Source organism: Vanellus vanellus, assembly GCF_965231255.1.
Source record: "Vanellus vanellus genome assembly, chromosome: 1".
In the NCBI taxonomy this organism is placed as follows: domain Eukaryota; kingdom Metazoa; phylum Chordata; class Aves; order Charadriiformes; family Charadriidae; genus Vanellus; species Vanellus vanellus.
In genome coordinates, this window is record NC_138905.1 from 25,654,777 (window position 1) to 25,680,069 (window position 25,293).

The following is a 25,293-nucleotide window of genomic DNA, read 5'->3' on the forward strand; positions in this document are numbered from 1 at the left end:
GAAAATGCCTCTCTATGGCTCAGCTTGCCTTTATGATTTCCATGTACACATAGGAATATTCTTCTAAGTCCTAATAACAGTACTGGATTAATGGGTGAACACAGACACATTCAAAGCATGAAACAGATATACGCTGTTGGGGGGGCAGGACATTAGTCCAGTCAGAGTTAGGATTCGCTGGAGAACATTTCAGGGAGTACCAGGACAAGCAGTGGTGGTGGCAAACATATTTTCAGGTTTTAATATATCTTCAGTTCGCATTGTGTATACAGGTTTTCATGCAGTAAATCCCATCAGTAAAGCAGATCATTTTCTTCTCCTTATAGCTAATTTACTTGTCTTGAGTAGTATGCTTCATGCTTGTAGTATGCCCACCAGTAAGCTCTCATTTCTTTCAAAAAGCAAGAGAACACCTCTAGGTGTGTTCCATGTTGTCAGCTTTCCTGAGCACTTAAGGCAACTAGCTTTTAGGACTTCCTTTAAATAGTTATAAACTACAATTGCTGTAAGGTTGGAGATAATCACACCAGAGAATGGGCAAACTTCCGGTAGGGAAGTGTACAGTTAGCATCCTTTAAAATTTTACAAGACAGTTGAGAGGGCAGAGTAGAGGCAAACGTGGCTGCTGGGGCAGAGTTTCACATGAACACAGACTGGCTGGGAGGTACTTTTGTTCCCGGGAGTCTGGGTGCAGTTTGTGCAGGTGTCAGGATGGGAAAAGCCAGGATTCCGATGGTGAGCTCTGGCCTTCAAGATTTTTATGTATGGACGTGCATAAGCATACCAAGACATGTTTTCTCTTCAAGAGCTCCTTGAATGTCCTGTGTAGCTATAGGCAGTGATTCAGGACTTTGCCAGCTCCCAAGGACACAGAGCAGATGGGTAAACTGTTCTTATTTTCCCAAACACTCATAAGTCATATATTGTCTTTTTCCATTAAGCAATCTGGAGGAAATGCTGTATACCTCTATAATTTTGCACATAGCCTGGTGAGGCTGGAATGTTTTACTGTAACCTTTGTTTTTCTTAGCATAGGGAGAATAAAAATAATAGAATGACATTCAAGTACTGTTTGTTTGGTTTGGTTTTTTGTTCTGTCTTGGTGTCTAAGTATTGAACAAAACTGCTAAGGCTTAGATTCAGTAAAGTATATTATTAATGTTAAGAAAATGCAAAAGTGTTCTGGTTCAACAAAAAACTTCAGTACGTACCTAGTTTTCATTACAGTGACAGTTTAAAATGTACTGCAATGTCCTCATGGAGTCCTCATTTATCTTCTATGAACTGTATTTCCTACACAAGCTGGATCTTGTTCTTAAATGCTTTTGTATACTAAAACATTTTAAGAGACACTTTTTCCTATAGCAAAATAAAGTAGGGAAAGGCCTGACATTTTTTTATTTGTGTTTTGTTTGTTTTTAAAGCATTTTTGTGCAACGGGAAGTTTCACAAGCACTTGCAAGAAATTTTTGTTCCCATGGTCATCCGCTACATCGATCTCATGGAATCATCAATTGCCCAGTCCATTCACAGAGGTCTTGAACAAGAGTCATGGCAACCTGTCAAGTAAGTGCTTTCTACAAGATCTGAACAAAGCACCTGCCTATAGCTTTCTGTCTAATCAGGTGTTGTCCCCCGTTGTTCTCTAAATATTCTATTTTTTATTGTATTCCTACATTGTTTATTTCTTCACAGGAGCATCACCAACAGTCTTCCTAATGTAGCTCTTCCAAAAGTTCCAAGTTTGCCTCTTAATCTTCCACAAATACCTAGCTTTACTACACCAACCTGGATGACTTCTTTGTATGACTCCACGTGTGTATTCTTCAATAACCTTCTGACTGTATGTCAGCTCTGCATGGCCTTGCTAGTGTTCTGTGCAGCTGTATTTGGATTGCATGGTGTTTATCATCTCTTAGTTGAAAATTATTGTTTCTTGGGAGTAAGCCAAGCATGGACTTTTAGTGAGTTGCGCTTTCTAGTGCATTAAAATGTAGCATTCTTAAACCTGGTAACTTACAAAATCGACTTGGCAAAGGTCTGTCATAGTATGAACGGTGCTTAATACCCCAAGCAACCTAATGACTCTTCTGAATTAACGAGCAGTGGGGAACCTTTCGGATAATTGATTTTAGATCGTGGTTTTGTAAAGCGAGGCAGCCCATCATATTTTTGCATGGGTTTGATTAACTCATTGTATATTGGTTCTGAAAATCATTGATTGCAAGTATTGTCATTAGATTAAGTATCCATGTTGCAGAGAAACAGTAAAAGGTTAATAAGGAACCAGATTAGAAGTACATCCATTCTTTGTCTGCTTGAAAAAATATGTATTTCTTTTTGATTTCTCCTCAACACTTTAGTGCTCTTTTCTTAAAAAAAATAAAATAGACCAGACGTGCCCTGTTCCGTAGGCATATACCCATAGGTACAGGCCAGATTTCTGTGTGAGGACACATTCATATACATCAGATAAAGGTTCAAGAAGAACCTTATTTTAGCTAAAGTTGTATTAGGAAAGGATGAATGTGAAAGACTTCAAAAAGCACACGTTCAAGATGCAAAGCTTGATAATATGATTTCAGGCCAAGTATCGCCTTCTCAAGTTTTATGACGGAGTTTAACACTCCTAACAAGTACTTAGATCCATTACTGAAAGAATTGATAGATTTTGTTCTGCCAAACTTCTGGTACTTGTCTGTTGAGTATTATGATTGTTGTTCTGCTGCTAATTCCCCTAAAAGTTGACAAAATTCCTCTTAATCCTTGGCTTTGGTACCTTTTGTGTTTACTATAATAATGCTAGGTTTCTCCTGATGTGCTTATGCAAGTCATTTCAGCTTTGAATACAAACTAATTGGTCTTCTGCTACTCAAATTCCTATTTGTTATTCCCATGCTTTCAAGGGTTACTTTTTTTTGAAGAATAGCTTTCAGAGTTAAGAGTTGTTATATTCTTAGTTGTGATCTTCTTACAGTCTGTATTCTAGCAGCCCCATCCAGTAAAAATAACTTGTAGGTATTAAAGTTTGTGTATTTTGAATATTGAATTTATAATTAATATATAATTAACATGGATTTTGGTTTGAAGATTATAGTGGTGGATCTTTCCTAAATGAAGGTTTTGGTGTAGCAATAAATTTCTAGACTGTATTGTCAAAAAATGTGCAAGTATAGCTGTCTGTTCATCCCCCTTGTACATCTGGTGTTAAGGTTCACGGTGTGTATGGTAAAGTATGCATAACATCCTAAACGAGTAAGTGAGGTTTTCAAAGCATTCAGTGAACACTGAGGTTGACGTGAGCTGTAAGCACTTGCCAACTGCTGCTTCTCAAGAGAAGTGGGGAAGAGTGGTGTCCCCACTGCAATGTGGCCTCTGTAAGGCCATCATCCCCTTTCAGCCACCCCACACAGCATTCAAGAAGAGCTCTGCTGAGGTGCTAGCTCCATTGTAGACACTTCTTCACATTGTTTTTCCCTAAATGTAGTGCTTTGAAGTTGTATTTTATAAAATGTGTATAAATTTACATTCAAGTTTGCAGGTAGTATTAAGTTACCTTCGTAATACTGTGGAATTCAGGTAGTAGTTTAAGAATCAGCTTACCTACATCCTACTGAAGAGCCAAGTAACTTCTCAGAATGGCCATGTTTTGTATTTGGATCAAAAAATAAAAGCAAAGGCACTGCAAGCCAGTTATTCTGCCTCCCAATGAGTTTCTTCTTTCCTGCTGGCTACGGTATGTCAGCTTCCGGTGGAGGAAGTGGTTTACTTTCACTATTACATGAAAGAAAGGAGTGTTTTATTTCCCCCACTGTTCCCATACCATCCTTTTCAGGAAGAACAGAGCTTCCTCTTTCTAGTTAAATTCTCCAGTGGGGAGGAACCAAATACCTAGGCTCCAATACTTCTTAAGAAAAACCCAGTGTTCCTTGTCAGTTTTTCTGTCAGTTTTGGTGTGAGGAACACCCACCTTAAATGGACTAGAGTGACATATTACATTGTACATAGAGTCAGCGAGGCACTTAAATTCAGGACCCCAGGCCCTGCTTTGTCAGACATCATGGGTGGCTTCTTCTTCCCACTGACTCCCCCAAGTCCTTCTCTCCCAGTCTGCTATGCTCTCTCCTCCCAGCCACACAGCTGATGCTTTGGGAAGAAGATGACACTATGTTGTGCTGGACATCTCTCTTTCTCTTTGAAAGTGGTTATTTTGGCCAAGTAATCATTATAAATTTGAATTACACAATGAAGAAGCTACAGGCAAAAAAAAAAAAAAAAAAAGAGGAAAAGCAGTCTGTGAGTGAATTGAGTTATAGTTAAATATTTATGAACAACAAGTCCTGTGTGTATTTTGTCTGCAATCAGAAGAGATTTCGTACTCTCCAAACTTCACTAATGTTCAAGTTCATGCTTTTACGTTCATGTTTAAGTCCACTCATATTCAACAGAGCTGTTATGTGCCTACCTAGGAACGGTTGCTGAAGAGAAAGAGGTGAAAATGTATTCACAGTTAGGCATTTCTTTATGTGCTTTATTGATGAAAGTAGATTTTCCCCTCTTTCACATAAAAGTTGCTGCAATTCTTTTGAACTTTACTAGAGAAGATTGTTTACATTTTTTTATTGTTGCTTTTTTTTTTCTCCTTGATCATATGTTTTGGAGCTGTAAATGTATGCTGCTTATAACAGCACTTAGGAAGATTAATACCTCATTTTCAGTTTTTTTTGGCTTAATTATTATTATTATTTGGCTTTCTTATTTGGCATTATTATTTGGCATTGGAAAGGGAGATGTGAAAAGGGGAAAGTGTTATGAGTAGTAGCCTGTTTTTCTTGATTAGTCTCAGGAGAGGACAACTCAAAGGACACCTTGGCTAGACATGCAGAGCACTGTGGATTACTGTTCCATTTGGCTGAAGACAACATCCTTAAAGAGCCAAAAAGTTTTAATATTCTGTAAAAGCATCTAATCAGCCAGAATGAGGGATTTTTCCCTACTTATTCATTAATTCAAATGTACTATTTTAAATTGCATTTTTGTTCCATTTCATATTTTAAATTTAATTTCTCCCCCTTCAAGCCTCATTTAAAGCTCTGTCATTAAGCCCCGCTAGCTTGCGAGCAAAGACCCTTTTCCCCCTTTCAGAAAGGTAAATCCCATCCGATGCCAGCAAGCCTGGTGCTGTGTAGGCCATCCCATTATTGAAAAACCCAGAATTGTGTTGGTGACACCAGCCACAGAGCCACATATAGACTGGGCCCGCCTGTTTCTTCCAATGTCGCCGCCCACAACTGGAAGGAGAGAGGAAAAAATAACCTGTGCTCCAGATTCCCTTACCAGCCGTCCCAAGCCCTGAAGTTTCTTTTTATCACCCTTGGACTACATGTTGTGGCTTCCTTGCCAACCATGTGGAAGAGCAGTAATGTGCAGGTCTTTCTGACCTTTACATCACCTTTGGTGAAGATGGACCATCATCCACATCCATTGACTGGACTTCCACATCCAGAGCCTCATACCTGTTGTGCGGAGGCACCTGGGAAGGTGGGGTGGCCAAGGAGGGTGTTTGCCTTCTGCCCTGACCATGGACTCGCCTCCATTCGCTCTCCTTTAAGCTACTATCTTCAGCCTGGAAGGGGAAGGATACAGGATCCCCTTGATCTTGTTTTTTTTCTAGTGGATGTTCCTGTTTCTGTCCCAGGGAGGGCAGAGCATGGTTCCACCAGTCTATCTCTTTTGCAGAGTCCCTGATGCTCCTTAACCTTCCTACTTCCTCAGGTAGCTCTGCCACCAGGCTGATTGTCCAGATTATCCACCTGGTTACATCCCACACAGCCGTTCTCACTGCTACCATCCATTAGCAGAGAAAGGCTCTGGCATTCCCTGCAGCCCGAGACATGGACAGCTGCATGTTTTCATGGGAGCTCTGTCTGGGTTGCCACATCCATTCTGCCGAGTGCAGACATGGCTTTCCACCAGGTGAATACCATAGCTGTGCTTCTGAGAGGGTGGTGACCATCAACTGAATTCACCTCTTGAGGTGGTCGGGTCATGATACCCTTCCTGCATGCCCTTCTGCCCAAACTGCCACACAAACTGCTGCGCCAGGCCCTGGCTGATGCCCCACGCTCTGTTCACTGCGCTTCTGGTGGCTTGCCCTCCCAAGGCTGCTTTTTATAGGCGTGGGGGTGGTCATGGTTGCTCTGGCAATGCCCAGGCCTCCTCAGCACCTCCTGCAAGAGCGACCAGCTCCTGGCAGGTCTCTCTGCTGCCCTGTCGTTTCCCTGCCTCAGGAAAACCTACTGTGCACCGAGATCTGCCACTCTGCTGAGGGTCAGGCTGGCTCCGGAGCAGCTCCCCTCAGCAACTGACAGCTAGTTTCTGTCACACTGCCTTTAAATCTCCTGCCATTGCTCTGCCAACGCCCAGGCCTCGTCAGCATGGATAGGTGTTTAAAAGTATAGCCAAAAGACTGATGGTATAGTGAATTTAGCTGTTCTACTTTCTGTAGAATAAGATATTTTGAATATAGCTAGCTCCTATTGAGCATTCTGGAAGACAAATGTATGTTGTGGGCCAAATTTATTTTCTTCCAGAAAAAAGTAAAATCAAGAAATATGCTTTGGTTGCTTGATCCTCAGGTTGCCTCACTCTTGAACGAGTAGGAGGATCCGTGAGGTGACTCTGTCCCTAGTATCTTTGGGTTCTGCTCCATTCTTCTCCCTCATCTGCTCATGGAAAATAGAGAGAGGAGGCAAGCACCATTGACTCTGTAACTTCAAAATCCTTTTCTGTTGAAGAAATTCTCTCTTGACTTTCTGAGCACTGAATATACACCTTGAGATGGCATAAAGGAAGTAAATCTGGAGCTCAGAAACTGGGAGTTCACAAAGGACACAGAGCTAGTGCCCTGTTTTGTACACTCCCCACAAAACACTCATGGGTAGTAACTCAGTAATAACCTTAAAAAAGGATAATTGCAGTAATTTATAAAATCACCATCATTGCCCTCAGTAAATTCTACAAAAATGGAAGCCAGCTGATTTTAAATCTTGCAGTTGATTGAGAATGGCCTTAGATATTTAATATTTCTCCTATATTTTCATATCGCAAGCTACGCTATGGAGTTTGACATCTAGGCGAGAAATGACATATTCTACATCTACTCTGGAGCCGTGTGTGTGCTGATCTTGCAGGCCGTGTACATTATTAGTGGACTATTTGACTAATTGCTACTGCTTAGGTAGCTGGCAAGCCTAGTGGGAAGGTGCTTCTCTCACCTGTCACTGAATAAGTGAATTGCTTAGGAGACTGCAGCTCCAAGTTTAATATTCTGCAGGGTCTTGGAGAAACATTATATCTTGGATCTTTTTTTGCTGTGTTCTGTATAATGCAAATCATAAAGCTGTGAAATAATGTAGGTTAAAATGGACCTCTGGAGATACCTGGTCCAATCTCCCAATCAAAGTGTGACCAAATACAAAGTTAAATTGCTGATTAAAAAAAAAAAAATAGCATGGGCATATTTGCCTCTTTTAATCTTTGGAAACCTCTTCCTGCCATGACCTGATTAAAAACAGTGGACAACTAGATAGTACCTTTTGCACAAAGAACTAGTGCTGAAAACTTATGTTTTGACCAGAAAAACAGTGGAGTTTGTGCTTAATTTTAAAAATATAGATAACTATTTTGAATGGAGTGTTAAACCCTGAAGTGACATAACCAGCTCCTAGTAGGGAAAGCAAATCAGTAGATGGTACAACCACTTCAGGGTGTTGAGGTATGTGCTGACAATTAATACCAGTTCTAATGCTTTTACTGAATAACAACCCGGAAGAATCCTAAAAACCAAATAAAATAAGTATCTGGTATAAATAGCAGTAAAAATTTGATTGAAATCACAGTTTTCTGCTGCATTTAACAAACAAATTAGACAATTGTGTCTGGATGTGTGAACTACAAAAAAATAGTTGCTGTTGTGGCATTATATTTTCCTTCCCCATCTTAGTAGTTTAATATCTAGTCAAATTCAAATATCATTAGACAATGCCGAACAAAAAATTGAAGAATGGGACCTCAAAATGATATGAAAAGAGAATGAATGAATTAGTGTTTCTCACAGAACAAATTAGTGTTTCATGAACCTGTGTCTATTATTACATTTATTATAATTGTGAAACTTTATTTGGTAGTATAATGAAACCAAATTAAGTGGCTACCGGGGAGTGAACGTGCATAAGAATACATTGATGTTATCGAGAGCACATTAGTCCTCCTGAGTCCTAAAGAATTTCATTTGGAATTCCATTAGGCAAAAATAAAAAAACTATGGAAGAATAAAATATGGTTAAATTGTATAATCTGATGATGAGAAATGATAATGCTGTTTCTTGAGAAAGTATGTTTTGTTTTCTATAACATATGTGTTCTTATCAACTGTAATATACATATTGAGATTGTCCCCATTTCTGTCCCTATATAATTTGTCTTATTCTTTTACCCCAGTCATCTCAAAAATCAACTAAGTCACTTTTGAATCAAATATTGTATATAACGTAGCATCTACAACTTCACTCAATGCCAGTGTACACAGGAGACGTAATGAAATCTTCAATATTTGGTTATCATATAACTTAAGAAACAGTGCAACAGGATTATAAACTTTCTAAGTAGTGTTGGTGGTTTGTTATTTCTATTTCTTAATTAAACTTAGCAGTGTGTAAGTGCTTCCTATTCAGGTCCAACCTTAACAGGTAACGTCCCAATGCAAGTTGTAATCTTAGCAATCCCATGGGCCTTTTTCCTGCTTCTGCTGTTTTCTTTCAGGAGCACGATACAATGTAAAATTAACAAGTACTATTTCAGATAAGTGGGGATAATACGCATGATATCAAAAAAGGCCTGTCTGAAACTGTGGGCTATCCTCCTATGCATAGTGAAGACATCAAAACGTGCGCCATTTAAAACCAAAGCCGAAGTCAGGGTTGGTTGGTCAGAAACAGCCTTCTCCTTAGGCAGGCGCCACTGCTCCCAGCTCATCACCCACTGCCCAGCCCTTGCTGGTTGCCCCCTTCGTCTAGCCCAGCAGTCCCTTTCGGCACTGAGATGGCATTGCACAAGACAGTGATGGCTCTGAAGTCGTGGCAGCCTTAAGGCAGTGGGGCAAGAGGGGCGGCTCTGGAAGGTGGTGGGGTGCTGTGAGAGCGAAGCAGTGCTCCTGCTGCATCTGCACTGCCTCTTCAGAGCCCTGAACATGAGCTGTGCTTTGCTTCACTTTTTGGCCGTTGTCTCGGTTAACCTGGTGGTGCTACTGTCTGAGAGGTGCATTAGGTGGTCAGATATTAGAGGTCCTTTGTTCATTTTTTCATCTGACCCTGCTCTGTCCTGAGCACGCTCAGCACTCACTGACTCCTCCTGTGCAACATGGGATCACTTAACACTTTGATAATTATGTTATTTTGTCATGAGGCAGAAGAAATAACATGGCAGTAGTGACATATTTAAATTACTTCCATCTGAATTGGGACTGTCAGACAGAGATTTTGGTGCTTGTGTCATTTAACATCGTGGAATGCCGTGTGAGTAGTATTATGGCTACTTGAACAATAACCCAGGCATTGCAACACAAGGCAGTGGAAGTGTAACTGTAGTTACTGCTAAGATTAGCCTTAAATTGTTGTGTCTTATCACAAGCAAATCTCTTTAAATGTAGCATCCAGTTCAGGGTGGAAGAAGAGCTTTAAAATCAGATGGACAATCTGAGATGACATGGAGCGACATTAATCCACTGTTTGTTTGTGCACAAATTTCTTTAAATAGTTTCTCTTCTCTTTTTTCCACTGGGATCTGATGTTATTCCCTCAGTTAGAATTAATGAGTGTTTATCAAGGGACTATTTGTCTGGGTACCTCTTTTACAGTATTACTACTAGCATCCTCATTTCTTTGGTAGGCTTATCTACCAGAGTTATGAAGGCAAGAAAACATAGGTGCAGTCTTCACTGTTTCAGAAAGGTCCTTACTAATTAATAATTCCTTGACCTTTTATTTTTCCTGTCTTGATCTGAAATTTGACCTACTTCATTTTCCATGTTCCCCATCATCCCATCTACCTCCCTACTCTGTCGTATTTCTCAGCTAACTGATGAGAAGACTTTACTTTTTTCACCCTAATGGGAATTATTTTAAATTTTCCATGACCGTTTTCACATTCTTGGAATAAAAGCATCTGTACTATGAGATCCAGTGAAGTGAAGGAGGAAGATGGTGTGATAAGGAAATCTTATTACCTTAGATAATTCTGTGACAACTGGGATAGACATCCATACATTTATCTTCTGTTTCTTGGGGACTTTGTTTTGTTTTGTTTCTTATAGAAATGGCTCAGCTACATCAGAAGATCTTTTTTGGAAACTGGATGCTCTGCAGATGTTTGTTTTTGATCTTCACTGGCCAGAACCAGAATTTGCCCACCATTTAGAGCAGAGACTTAAACTCATGGCCACTGACATGATAGAAGCCTGCGTTAAAAGGTACAGTAGAAATGATCAAATATTGGGAAAGATTTGAAAATTAACATAGGAACAGCCACACTGGCTCACAGAGGTACATCTGTTTCCTGCCGTGGTCAGCAGCAGATGAATAGGGAAAGGTCATAGCTGTAAAGAGAACATGACTTGTGTGTATTTCCCAGCATCTGGCAATCAGCAATTTGGCAACATCTAGGAAATACCAAGGAGAATTTCTACGTATGTTGTGAACAGTCTCTTGGAGGACAACAAACGAAATCTCTGCTATTCCATATTTGTGGCAAATATTAACAAATCTCAGAATTGTACTAAAAGAAATAATTTTTTGGTTTGTACATTTCTGTTCTCCATTACTATATTATTCTTTATTTTCAGTTAATAATACTACTTAATTTATCATTATTTTAGAGTACTGTCTCTAAGAAATATATTACAAATTAAAGAGTATGCAACATTTCTGTATTTATACAATAAACAAAAGAAGGTTATTTGTAAGTCATCAAACTGAAACTAAGTTTTATATCACTAAGCTTCTGGAAAGTATAGAAAACATAGTGTTTTTTTTCTTCAGCTTTATCTTATAATTATGGGTATATTCTTTTAAATTAAGCATAGGTGATCTAATCTCTGCCATAGCTTTCAGAACATACCACTGAGCTTAGAATATCTGTATGTCTAGAAAATTTACAGGGATCTCCTATTAGGTTCTTCAGAAGCCATGATCCCACATACAGAGAAAGCTTAGTCTGGACACATAAAAATATTGATTTTATTTTTTTTTAAATAAACAGAAGAATAGGGAAAGATAAAGAAGATTTGTAGGCAATTTAATAGTGTCAATCAGAAAGTATACAACATTGATAAAGAAGGCTAAAGAAACAGAGAACTTTTAAGATCCAGTAAGATTAAATCTGATAACATAGTATTTTATTATTTTTTGTTAAAAACAGTAGAAGCAAGGAAAACCTCAGGCTTAGTATATGAGCCCATTGCTAGAGCTACAGTGATGAAATTGTGGTAAAAAAAGGCAGAAACATTTCACAAACATTTCTATTTGATTTTGGAAGAGGAGTGATATAGTGAATGGAATAAAAGTTTAAGCTCTTTAGCAAAAGAAGATATGAGACAGTACCTCCCAAAACTGAAGTCATGTAAGCTTACATCCATCTGTTCTAAAGAATTTGGTATAGAAGCTCAGTCAACTACAAATATCTAACAAATCTTAGAAAAGTGGACAGGAAAACTATGAGTGTAATCTTAGTCTTAAAAACCATAAAAAGAATAGCATTGAGATGCAGTAATATATTCATTATATTGACTTTGAACCTGGGAAAAATGAAAAAAATCTTTACAATGGGACTCTTACCATCAGGACTAAAATACGAATATGTATATAATTAGTACTATTTAAAATAATTCATTGAAAAATGAATCTTTTCAAATCCACCCTGTCTTTTTAAAGATTATTACAGATTAATGTGGGAAAGGCAATTGTGTTAATATAAATACTTGGATTTCTCCTAGGCAATAAATCTAATGCCACATGTTGTCATTATCTCGAACTTTGCACCAAACAGATTTAACTGTGTGGATTTTAATGGCACACACAAAATAGGTTAAAAGTGGCTCACTGCCAGAATCACAAGCAGAAGTTGAGAACAGAATTATCAAGAAAGAGGCATTGCAGAAAGAATTCCTTATGGATTGGGTTTTGGCCTGTGATACCAATCGGACATCTTTGCTGCTTGCTTTTCTAGAGAATAAGAAGATTCTGGTGGCAATAAATGAAGGTTTAGTTAATATTGCAGAATGGTCCTGGTGTCAATACATAAAATGTATTAATATTTTAGAGTTAATACATAACATGCTAGTGTTAACATAATAAGTATGTTTTCGTGTGGTGAAAGATACCATATGTCAGGTAACAAAGCAAATTACATCCATAGGATGTATTGTATTAGACAGAAGCAACTCAGAAAAGAATGATAAAACTATTCTATTATAACTCTTATTGTGATACTAATATGATCTATAAGACATTAAAATGGAAATAGGATGCGTCTGTTCCCATCTTCTTAAAATATTGTGTCAGTTTCTGGTACCCACATCTGAAAATAAGGGTGGAAATAGAATGTTACTTTTATATTTACGTATTCTGAATTATTATAATTTATTTCCGTGACATTGCTTCTTATTTACACTGATGTGAGAAGAAAATAGGTTTTTTGTGTTATGTATCTCTTGATACATCTTACTTTTCAAGATGAATATTAGTATTTGCTTAATAATAAACTCCTTTTCTTCAATAAAATTATCTTTTCTACTAAAGCCAGAAGAGGATTTTTAAATTATATTTCTTAGAAGCAAATATTTGGTAAGATAAACTGCATTTCAACATAGAAGTGCTGGAAAATGTGGGGTATTTTCATTGCTTTAAATTGTTCTTAGTCATCATAAAAGGAAGCATATTGTTATCTAGTAGGCAAGAAGATAATACTTTTATTATTCAACTGAATTAGCTGAAGTAGTGCAGAACCTTGAGATTGCCATCAATGCAATTGTTTATTGAATGGGTGGATATTCTGCACTTACAGAATTTTATTTCGAAGATGTTCTCACGTGCGTGTACGTTGTTAAGCCAACACGTTTAGTAAGGTTTATGCATATGTACGCTGGTTGTTCAGAATTATCAGAGACTCATATTATGAATTGTGTTTTAATAAACAGGACAAGAATTGCATTTGAAGTCAAACTGCAAAAGACAAACAAAACAACGGACTTGCGTATCCCTTCTTCTCTGTGTACAATGTTTAATGTCTTAGTTGATGCCAAAAAACAGACCGCTAAACTCTGCATTCTGGATGGGGGGCAAGAGGTAAGTGAAATTTTGTACATTTAATTTGTATGTTCAGTTAATCTGAAACATCTCACGCTGCAGACAGTCCTTAGTAGATTAATTTCAAACTAGCTGAAATGGGTCACGTAGCTCTGTTTGTACAGGAGCATGCATAGACTGCTCCCTAGAAGCATCATGCAAGACACAACCTCTCATCTTCCACCAGAGAAGACACAGAGTGCTTCTGTAATTTATTTGCTTTGACCTGTGAGTCTGTTGAGCATTCAGAGGATTTCTTGACTCACAGCCTCTCCAGGAATTTCTCTTGGGTTGCAGCAGAGAAACAGCCCGCTTCAGGATTAATAGTAAAATAGAACCAAAACATTGTCCTTTGCAGCCAAGTTTTAAACGAGTAAGGTTTGTTTTTAAATGGCTCATATACCCATCATTCATGCCTGTATACATGCTGAAAATAGAGGAAAGAAATAACCAGGTAATTTAATGAGATTTTTTTATTTTGTCTCCAAGGACAGAGACAGTTTTGGCAGTAGTCTTCTGCCAGGACTGTAGATAGTCCACAATGAAGCACTGATGTGCCTTTGGCTAATATTTAGACTTCACTGAATACTGTCCTTCTCATGTTGTCACTCTCAACAGGAATAATCTGTGAAGTGAAAAAGGGCACGCTATGTAGACTGGTGAGATCACCAGAATAAAATTATAACTGGTTTTGCTGTCCTAATGCATTAGCAGTGTGATTCTGTTTGATATCATTTTGGAGAGAGAGTGAAAACATTTGGCAGAATTCGGCAACAAAAAAAGTATGTCTGCTTTGGAAAGTTTCATGTTTACATTATTTGGTCATATTGTTTCTGTTGATTTTGCCATTTCTGTACTGTGCTCTTCATTTTATTGATTCATCTTTTTAAGTTAGCATATTCGATGTAATTGTCTTTTTTTTTCCCCCAATTAAATGAGACATTCATCATTTTCCTGTTCTACCCTGTCATCTTTATTTTTCCTTTTGGTTTTCCGTGGCATGAACCAGTTTGCTAGTCAATGGGTAAGTGTCTTTTCATTGTTTTTTAACCTACCTTTTTTTCTTTGGTTATTAACAACCACTTTTTATTTTAAATGGTAATATTGCTTTTCTTGTTAATTTGTTTTAGCCTAGCCCTTGGAATTCCTTTACAGCCTGACCTTGCTACAGACTGGTCATGAGCTTCTCAATTACTCTTTCCTTATTCATCCTCTTAAGGTGGTTCCAGATGAATTCTTCATTCTTCTGCTTTTCAGACCCAGACTCCTGTCTTACCAGCTCACAAAGTTATGGACTCTTTCACTTCTCAGCGAGGCAAAAGAGCAACAAACAACTTGTTTCAGGCTCATTAGAAGTAAACGACTACTAGCAACTCTTTGTCGCAGGCTGATGCTGCCATTTCATCCTTTACTTACTGTCCAAGCAATAACCTGCAAATATACACATGCACACCATTCTTTGGGGACAGACAATACCAGTACCTCCATAAAGACCTGCAGACAAATGTTAGAGCCTCATTCTCCACAGTCACACTGTTCCTCTCACCTGCTCTGGACAATACCTCCTGCATTGTCAGCCAGTCCCCCTCAGAGGCAAAGTTGAGCATTCACAGTTACCTTTTGGACAACAGACCCTCACCAGATGCTCTTCTGAATTCTTCCCATTCTCTAGATTTTCAAGCTCCACCATATGCTCTTTACAACACCAAAACAGAAATGCATCCCTTTTTCCCTACTAGGTCTTCTTGTGCTTCTTTTCAATGCAAGAGTTTGATAATTTAGCATACCTGTGATGAAATACACACTTCTTTCAAAGTCCCCAAGCTAATCTTCATCCCAATTCATCTAGTAAACCAAAGGAACCTTCACATATCAGAAATTATCCAATAATATGGAAACTTCCTTCTTTCTCATAAACTTTGAATTATTGCCTATCAGTTTCTTCCATTTACAAGGCTTTTTTTGAAGATGGAGAAAAAAAAAAAAAAAAGGCTTTTCAGTTGCTTGTAACTGATGTCATAGTTGTGTGAAACTTCAAGATTTGTTGGGTGAGATGCTTCTGGAATCTGCACATCTGTCAAAGCAGGCAGGAGAGCATCTCATAACATAAATAGTCACATCTCTGGCTCCTCTGTAGGAGCTCTGGCATTTCAAATAACTCCTACTTAGCCACTTGGTCTTGAAACTTTTTCCATATTACCTTTCCCTTGTCCTCTTTCATCTTCATTTTGGTCTCATACCTGGTCCTTCATGACAGTCAAGAAAAGCATTCCATAAGGCCTGAGTTAAAACTTTTTAAAAGGGTTGTTCATTCACCTAAAACTCAACAATGAGTATCTATCTGACAATTTCTAGAACTTATTCTGTGAGGGATGGAAGGTGTTATTTAATTAGACAGTGAGACTCAAACATCTCCTTGAATACGGGATGCTCTTTTCTTACCCTATGTGGAGCTATAAGCATTTGTACATTTTGTTCAAGTAGAGTCAGGTGCGGAAGTTTTCACCCTGAATTGTCAGATAGGAGGGAATTCTTGCTTATCATGTAATTAGGGCATTCTGGTCATGGTTAGCAATCATAGCACCTTGAGTTTAGAGTTTAAATTTGATTGAATCCCCTGGTTTTCCTACATTACTTCATTCTTCGTTCTCCCAAATGTCTTCCAGTTAAGTCCGCGCTCATAAAGAGTGACTAAGTTGGCCATTCAGGAGGGTTCCCTCCCCTCTTTGCCTTCTGGATATCACCTTAAAGCTTTAGAGAAGCACAGCTCGGCTGGCTGGATGCCTTCTGCATTGGTTGGCAGTTGCCTTAGGAGGGTTTGAGAAGAAGATCCAGGGGAGGATTGCCTTATCTCAGACTAATTGTTGGTGCCTGCAGCCTGCTTCATGGACAACCAGTGACAATTCATGGAGCAGGGTACAGCAAGACAGCTAAGTAACATACCAGATGCTGCTATTTCTCAAACGGTTGCCTGTCGGGCTTCTTAGTGTCAGTGTATGTAATCTCAAGTAGTTGTACAGTGAACAGTGTCCCACTTTCTTTTTTCCTGAACCAGAAGCCAACAGGTGCTACTCCTTTACAGTCCCTGGATCCCAAGTCCAATGAATAGCAGCAGTAAGGGAAACCTTTTCTGTCACACAACATCCAATCCAGAGATTTTTTGGCCTTTGTTATATGTGGTAAATAGTTTAAGACCTATAAACTTAGAACTTTATGATCTAGATGCTGCAGTATTCTGCCAACATTCACCTTTTTGAGTATGACAGGTAAGAATCACACAGGAAATATTCCTAGAGGCAAGAATCAAATAGAAAATATTTCTGGCACCAGTTAGGTTGACAAATCATTAGATCCGAGCAGGACCTTAGATCTTAACCACAGCTTATTTGTTGTTTTGTGTAACTGGGTAACATGAACAGAGTAAATGCTGCTGGACTATACCAGTGAGTGCTTCATAGCGGAATATATATAGAAGCTATTTGAATTGTTTCAGAATTCAAGCCACCCAGTACCCCATCATTTGTATAAAATAAGAGAGACGTACTTTTCAATTTGGGGAAAAATGAGTGCCATTTCAGTGGAATGTGCCACAGCCAGTGCTGTGTATATCAATAAAAAAATTTAGGGAAAAGTGAGCTTTAATTTGATGAACTTTGTTTCTGAAGCTGTTTTGATTCATAAAATTAAAGGAGGAGCCTCATTTAACTGCATAAGTAGTAGAGGATTATAGCCGAATTGATAGTAAAAAGTGCAAAGACAATTAAATATGTGTGTAATATTGTTATATGTTGGCAGTAGCAGTTTCAGTTCATGTGATCATGTGCAATTTATTTTCACAGCCATCCAACCTTAAAACAAACAAAAGAAAGCTATCTTGAAACTCTTTTAAACAAAACCAAAACCAAAATACCTTAGTAGTTAAAAAAGCCACCTCCGGTATTGGGTCGCCGTGAGGCAGAATAGAAACGAAAATTTAATATATTGTAGAATTGAGCAAGTTACAGTTCTCAGCTCATCACCACAGGATTTAGGAAAAAACGCCTCTGTTCCCCAAAAGCACAAGTGTCAAAAGGCACTAAAATACTTTGTCTTCTTCCAAATGGTACTAGGAGCAGAGAACCACATCTGGAAGACCAGCCAGGCTGTCCTCAAAAGACGGTCCCATTTGTTTACGTCCCATAACACACTCTGCAACTGAGCATAGTTTTCTTCCTCCTACAGCTGCAGCTGTATTTCATATTTCACTGGGAGTTACTCTAGGGCAGCTGGAAAGGCAGAGACCCCTTCAGAGGCTTTGAGGTGATGCTGAAAGACTCCACAACATGTATTCAAATAATTTAGCTGTGGGAGCTGACTTCTTTAGATTCAGACTCCATGTGGATTGTGATCACATCAGCCAACAGAGGAATGTACAAGCACAACAGACCATAAATGTGTTTGGAAAAAGGGTGAGGATTTGTCTGCTCTCACTGACCGATCTTGGCAGAAGTAGAAAAGCTGCAGTCCTACAGGTGCTGAGTTCAGGATGGTGCATAAAACCTTGTCAGCTCATATGATTTTATCATGAATTCTACGACATCTGTCATCTTCTTAAAGCCTGTCTCCTGGAGTCAAATAATCTTCCACAAGGATCTGAAGTTTTGTTTTGTTGGGGGTGGCTGTTTTATTGGAAGTTGGCACTGGGGAGGAGTGGGTTAAAAATTTATGATCGCACAGTTTGCAAAATGAATCTTGAAAAAAATGAAATTAATTTCAGGTTGAAAAAAATCAAAAATTATTTCTAAACAAACGTCATTATTTTGGAAGCTTGTTGTGATTTTTGAATAATTTGATTTAGTTCTTGTTTTTCTTGGTCACACAGTGAAGTTACTGATTATATTCCATTCCCGCAAAATTATATTTGCCTTATGGTGAGGAAGAAAAAAAGAAAAAAAAAAGAAAAAATATAGGAACTGATCTTAGAATATGCATAGGTCCATTAATTTAATGTGCCATGGAGATAAAGTTTCAGATACTTTATGAGAGGGACAACTATGATTTTTCATGGATCATAGGAATATGTATAGTTTTGACATGCATCTGTGGGAGAATAATCATTTTTTGTTTTCAGGGAGTAAGAAACTATTGCCTTCTGAAAACTGTAAGCAACAGGTGTCAGACAGTTTGGGGTGATTTAAGTCCTTAGCAGATCAAGACAGTATTACGTTGTTCAAGATATTAATATGATTAGAATAAAATACATCTGGAACTATGGAAAATTCTTTGATGTATTTCTAATACATTCTTTCACTCTTCCGAGGAGATATCTTCTAATGTTTGTCTGAAAAACGTTTTCCACATGTTTCAAGTGGTTTTAAACTTTCAAAGAAATTAAACCCAAAAATTAACACGCTTGGTGTTGGTACCTGCAACAGATACATGTGTGTGGGCGAACACATCTCATAGCTTTACCCTCTCTTAATTTAAATGCAGGTTCGGTAGGTGTGCTGATTATGAAATCACTCCTAAATATATTAAGCGGGTCAGATTTCGTGTTTTGGTTTGTATGGCAACTCTGAGACAGATGAAAAATAGCCTTTAAAAACTTAGGACTCTGAAAACTATTCAGCTGGCAGCTGCTAAGTTAGGCTAATGTTTATACTGACCCCAGTACTTTTACTCTGAGCATTATGCTGTTAGCTGTTCCAAGTAGCCTTGAACTACGAAGATAGGGTTAGTCTTTACAAGTCACATTTTCTGTGAAGTGGCTATTGGGGACAATCTTTGCTGTCAGATAAATGTTTCTAAAGGAAGAATTACTGTTTAAATTGATGTGCCTCCTTGAAAGAATGGGATCCCTAGTTCCTGTTAATTTCAGGAGGGAACTCTGTAGTATTATCTAAAAAGTCTTTCAGATTTATTTTAAAAGCATTTACTTAAAGGCACCTTCTTTATGAAAAAGCAAAAGAAAAAGGCTACGGAGAATGAAGTCTGTTTTACTATGCCTTTTATGGCCTATTAATTTGTTACCATCTATTCTGCTGTGTTGATGAAATTTTAATTTTGCCCTTGCTTGAGCATATTGTAAGATTTGTATAAACTGCAGCTCACTGTGCTAACAGAAAGGCTCTTTTAGGATGAACAATTGGAGCTCATTTTATTTCTAGAGGACATTTAAAATAACTTATGAATGAGAGTTGTCAGACATGAAATGCTGTATTAATTAAATCTTATTCTAGTCTTTTTGCTTCTCCAGCTAAACCAACCCTTTAGAAAAAAAATACATGGCCACCTTAATTATATAGGAGAAGACAAAAAGTATCCTTCACATTCCTTCGCCTGAATAAGAATAAGAACTCAATTCATCTAAATAATAACCCCATTAGCTGCTTAACTCAACAGTGTACATGGGAAAATTTTCAACACAGAATGTAAGAAAGTGTTGATTGGGTGGATCGTTTTCAAGGGTTTGTTCTTCTGATGTTCAAAATGATAATTTTAAGTAAATCTGATCTGGCAGGGTTATCAGCTTTGTACCATTTATGACTTATGACAAAAGTGTGTGTTCATATACATGCTAATGCTTCTTTATCTTTTCAAATACAGCAACAATACCATTCAAAAATAGATGACTTGATTGAAGAAACTGTTAAAGAAATTATTTCACTTCTTGTTTCAAAGGTAAAACTGTTTGGATTTTAATTTATAATAAAGCAGAAAATATATCTTTAATTATTGAACTTCTGAAATGTCTTTAAATGTCACAGGTTTTCTATAGACAGTGAGATTGGGTGGTCAACGGCATGATTTGTAAATAATAGTCATGTAAATAATATTGAACTTACAAAATTAAATTTTATAACCCATTAGATAAACAATTTCTGTGCAACCTGCTAATCAGGTAAGTTTCTCTTCTGAATTTCTGTTAGCAGCTAGTAGAACTGGTAGGACTTGATTATGTCAATATTATCTTAAGTAATGCCATGTTTTATTTTTTGTTTTATTTTTCAAATTAAAATGTTCCTATCGCTAAGTAGTGTTTAAATTTTGTATTTAGAGATGGGCAACATCCAGAGTGTTGGTATAACATTTCTATTAGATTTTTTTTTCCACAAACCATTTAATTTAAAAATATTTTATATGTTATGATTTCTTGAAATTGACTTTGTAGGTTTTTATATGTAAAAGAATATGTTTTGACAGGATATAGGGACTTGGAGAATAAGTGAAGAAAATTTAAACAATGGTTTGTGTTACTGTAGCACCTCTACTCCAGTTAAAGTCTTAAGTGCTTGATATAAAAGAAAAGCTTTCAGTCCCTGATAGTTTGAAGGACACAGCAAATAATGACAGAAAAGAAAGATTTTATAAGAAGTTTTGCATTGCAAACTACCCCAAAATATCTGATTTTCAAAGTAGGATAAATAAGCCATACATTTACAATTTTTAAGTTAGTGACGAAAAATAAGACTCTGGTCATATTTTCATCATGCCTTCGTTTTCACTTGTCACAGCTTCCTGGCAGGGGGTGGGGACAGCAGGAATCTCCTTTTGGATTGACACCCACCATGCTTCCACAGGAGTTGAAGAGGAAGGCTTTGTAGAAGTTTAGTCATAATGTGTCCACTTACTGATAGATGTGTAGAAGCCACACATTTTTTCTCTGCAGTGAAGTTTTGATGCAAACTTAACTACAGATAGTTCAACTCGACTGTTTCGAGTTTTACTTGCTACCTGTGATCACTCTGAACTAACCTGCCAGTTTATGTTTTTAGTGTTATTGAAGAGGAAGAAAGAGGAATTTAATCAGAGCAACTCATGCTCTTAAAAGTGAATCCTTTTGATTATTTTTATTAATATCAGTGATTATAGAAGAAGGAAGAAAATAGTCATATTCCTCCTGGATATGTGTACAAGAAATTCTAGAGACAACTGCTGTCAATACAGAGGGATTTGCATTATTAGTTATCACATATACTAATCTCGGAACAGGAAGCAAATATTCTGTGTCACTGGGTGATCATTAGAAGCTTAACCAGTCTCTCCGCACTTGAGATGTGAAATGCCAATGACATCTTGATTGCTTCTGTTTCAAGGCAGAAGGCCTCTCAGGGTACAGAGAAAGGCTGATGTTTCACTCTTGGTTTTGGCCAGGAAAAATGCACCTCAGTGTGCGTGATACCCATTTGTGTTCATTTTTTTCAACTAATATATTTTCATTATTTTTTAGCTTTTGCCTCTATTATTTCCTCTGCATTGCAGTGGAATAAGTGTTTCAATCATTGTTTTTAGCTGCAAGTCATCTATGAAAATGAAAAGAGTACTTTCACTTCAGTGAGACTTTACTTGGCAAAGACTATACTGTGCATTTTGTATGCAAGACGTACCAAGCTAAAGCATTTCACAAATCACAGGAATAGCACAAAACAGTGAAACAAAGCACAGTGTGTCTCAGGGTAACCAATTCAGAGAATGCAAGGTATATGCAGAAATGCTCTTAGAGCTTCACACATCCGTACACTGACATCTCAGAAAAACACGTTTCCAGCTTCATAACTAAGCCTTTCGTTTAAATGGACATCCTTGACACTGCAATGTTTTCCTTTCTGTTCTTTTGTGTCCCACTTGTACTGGAACCGTTTGTTGGCACTGTGGACACCATGTTGTTTATGAGATCAGCCACTTCCATAGCGCATCTTTGCACAATAAGATTGAACACCCTTCTGCAGAAAGAATCCTTGCCAGTCAGATAAAATGAGTTAAAGTATGAACAGCAGCTTCTAACAGGCGTGCAACGGCAAAGCAGAAGGCTGGTATTTGGTCTAATAAAAGGACTGTAATTATACTGTGCATGGGGTGCAGAAACAACTGCCACTCTCTCTCGTGATGTGGTTTTATTCCTTGCTCGGCGCCTACATACTGGTGTCTTAATTAATCACTGTAAATATGACAGGTTAGATTGATAAATGACAAATGTAGGTTTGCACTTGCTCCTGCTCCTTGAACTGTTAAGAGCAGGGCTTATTGTAAAGTGATGATCTCAGTTCCTCTGGAGGTGACACTGTTGTGACACTGTTACAGTGCCCATTAACAGCATGCCAGATGGAATTTTGTTCTGTCCTCACACTCATAAAATGATACTCGTGGTTGTGGGAATGACTGTGTTGGGAGCAAGGGATGACTTTTAAAACAATCTTTATATAAACTGGAAAGCAATTCATATGTGTAAAATAAATGCGCACCAATAAAATGGCCGACAGATATTTTATGTTATATACCATGAATTAACTGAGCAACGTAACATCACAGAGGGTCATGAGAAGGGGATTTGTTTGCTTTAAGGTTAATTTGGTGGAGTTTAAACATTAAGGCTATAATTAATGCAATTAATGAGATTTTTTTTTAATCAGAAATACATTTTGGCAAAAACGCCTTTTCGTGCCGCTTGCTGAGGAGTCACACTACTCAGAGAATCGCAGGTGAAAGTATAGGGGAGAGGAACCACCCTACACCAGAGATCTGGGGCATACAATTTCTTGCCCCTTTTTGGCCATGTAATAGCAGTTCAACTACACATGCTATTGCACTGTTGGGTGAAATCAGAGCTGGGTTTCTATTCAATAGCAAAGATAAGAGAAACATGATATCGAGATCACCACCTTTAACAATTGTGCTCCATCATCTTTGAAGCTGTGATCTTAGAAACTGTGGTCCTGGAAAATAACATGTGTTTTCTACCCAAACTACGTGCTGGGCACACACACTCCTATAATTAACCACGTGTTCTAGAGGCGGCAGAGTGGTGTTGGGTAGCGGGTCCCAACACCCCCAAGGAGAATTTTTGGGTTGGGTTTCTATCTCTGCAGTGGTTCAGCAATTTCCATTAGTTTGATCGATAGGCGAAGCTGCGAAAAGAATGTTGTCCTTGATTTCAGCTCTTTGTGAAATGGACAAAGTGATTGAATTCACAGTTCGCATTGCCATGCTGAACATTAAAAATCTGAGGAAGAAAAATTCACATTCTCATTCCAAATATTTACTTTACGTATTGCGCATTTAGATTTTTCGCTGTGTTTTCCCTCCAGGTTGTTTCGGTGTTAGAAGGCGTGCTGTCTAAATTGTCAAGATACGATGAAGGCACTTTCTTCTCATCATTAGTTTCATTCACTGTAAGTGTTTCGTTTCACAGTGGTTCTGTTCTTCTTTCTGTGCGTAATTTGGAAATTGTGCACAATCTATAGTAATAAGCACTTACTGTGCGTTGTTTTATTTTTAATTTTCTAAAGGTGAAAGCAGCTGCAAAGTACGTTGATGTTCCCGTAAGTACAACCCTTTTAATTTTTTTTTTCTAGTGTTCATAATAATTCAAAAAATAGGGGTCTTGTTAGCTTACATTTTTTATTGTTGACATTTTGCTTTCCTACAGAGATTCATTATAGCTTTACACAGAGTATTTAAACAGCCACTACAACCCTCTGAGGGCATTTTGTTTCCCTCAAGCAACGAGTAACTCTCAAAGCAAAGCTTAGAAAGGTTATTCTTAATGTACATTTTCAGTTGTGGATCAGTGAGGATTGTAACTTAGATATTCTTTTGTAGGGGTCTTTCCATCAGTTGGCTGAATTGTTCAAATGTACCAGATAAGCAACAAGGAAAAGCATCATACTTGAATACCCATTATTTATTGATTTCTTACTTCAGGACCCAATCTTGCTTATATAATCCCTTGCTTGCTAAATCTCTATTTGATTTACCATTGCTTATGCAATGTTTGTGTGGTATAAATAAAAACTAAAAAGAGTGTGTATATATATATTTATATATAAAAGCAGAATTCAGCTATTAGAATATTTTAGAGTATCGTAGTAAAATGACTTTCCTTTAAAAAAGCAAGGAAGAAGTTATCAAATATTGTCATTATCACTGTCAATAAATATCCTTTGTTCGCTCACAAATCTGTGTTCTCATCCCTATTTTATGTGATTCTAAAACAATCTTTATTCTCCAAGCATAGCAAAACAATGAGTAAAACTGTTATGTTAATGACCTTACAAGAAACAAAATTACAAATATGGAGGAACATTGGACATGCTAGACTGTATGGTGGCTAGAAATCCTTTCAGCAGTTCTATACATAAAAATATAATATTTGCACACTTAATTATTTTTTTAAATCCATGCATACTAAATAAAAGGCAAAATCTCTTTCTGGAATTTCTTCTTTAGCTTTATTCATAAGACGACAAATTCTAACATTTCTGTTTGGATGGTGTTTTCAGAATTTTTTTCTTATTTGGTTACATGTGGATGTTTTGTTGAATTGTATAAATGCTCTTGTGTTTTATAAAACACAATCTTGCATTCAAAGGACTGACCTCATATCAAATCCAGTTAATTTAGAATACCTCTTGTTAATATATTGTTCTGCGGAGCTGCCGCAAAAGGTCCTTGCTGAGGCACTTAAGACTGAAAAGCCTAAAGAAAAAATTACTGAACAAACTAGAAATTCATTGACTTCTTTCAGGCAACATGAAAAACTCTCCAAATAACATCGAATATCTATGAGACGGAGATGTCAAAGTCTTTTACCATTGCCCTGGATAGGTTGACATTGAAGTTCACGACAAAGATGAGACCAAAAAATACCTTTGCCACAAGCTCAGGGGAATATTGTGAGTCAGGTCACACAGGGATGCACTGCTTCGGAGAGAGGGGAAGGCAGAGTGGGGATGTGGTTGCCGCAGCCCCATTGCCTTTCTCACATTCACTGAATGGTGTTGCTTGGCCTGAAGAGATGACCAGGTTATAGACGGGCTCTCAGGATCCTTGCATTTTTACAGCCCCTTTGCTTTTCAGCTATCCCACACAACTTTCCCAGAGCCCAAGATGTGAACAGCACTGTAGTACTACAGTT

The 25,293-nt window shown here is 37.7% G+C and overlaps 1 protein-coding gene across 6 annotated transcripts in view; it reads left to right on the plus strand.

Moving 5' to 3' along the window:
• CADPS2 (calcium dependent secretion activator 2) overlaps window positions 1-25,293 on the plus strand; it is a gene marked incomplete at its 5' end in the record, with an annotated part of 318,699 nt that overhangs the window by 262,881 nt on the left and 30,525 nt on the right. For 2 of the 6 annotated variants that reach the window (XM_082495412.1, XM_082495411.1), the window contains 8 exons: window positions 1,425-1,566; window positions 1,696-1,815; window positions 10,373-10,528; window positions 13,253-13,400; window positions 14,410-14,424; window positions 19,986-20,060; window positions 23,465-23,548; window positions 23,666-23,698. In XM_082495412.1, the coding sequence (XP_082351538.1) occupies window positions 1,425-1,566; window positions 1,696-1,815; window positions 10,373-10,528; window positions 13,253-13,400; window positions 14,410-14,424; window positions 19,986-20,060; window positions 23,465-23,548; window positions 23,666-23,698 (773 nt within the window). The remainder of the gene's footprint in view (window positions 1-1,424; window positions 1,567-1,695; window positions 1,816-10,372; window positions 10,529-13,252; window positions 13,401-14,409; window positions 14,425-19,985; window positions 20,061-23,464; window positions 23,549-23,665; window positions 23,699-25,293) is intronic. The other 4 variants (XM_082495415.1, XM_082495414.1, XM_082495410.1 and 1 more) reach the window with 3 other exon arrangements.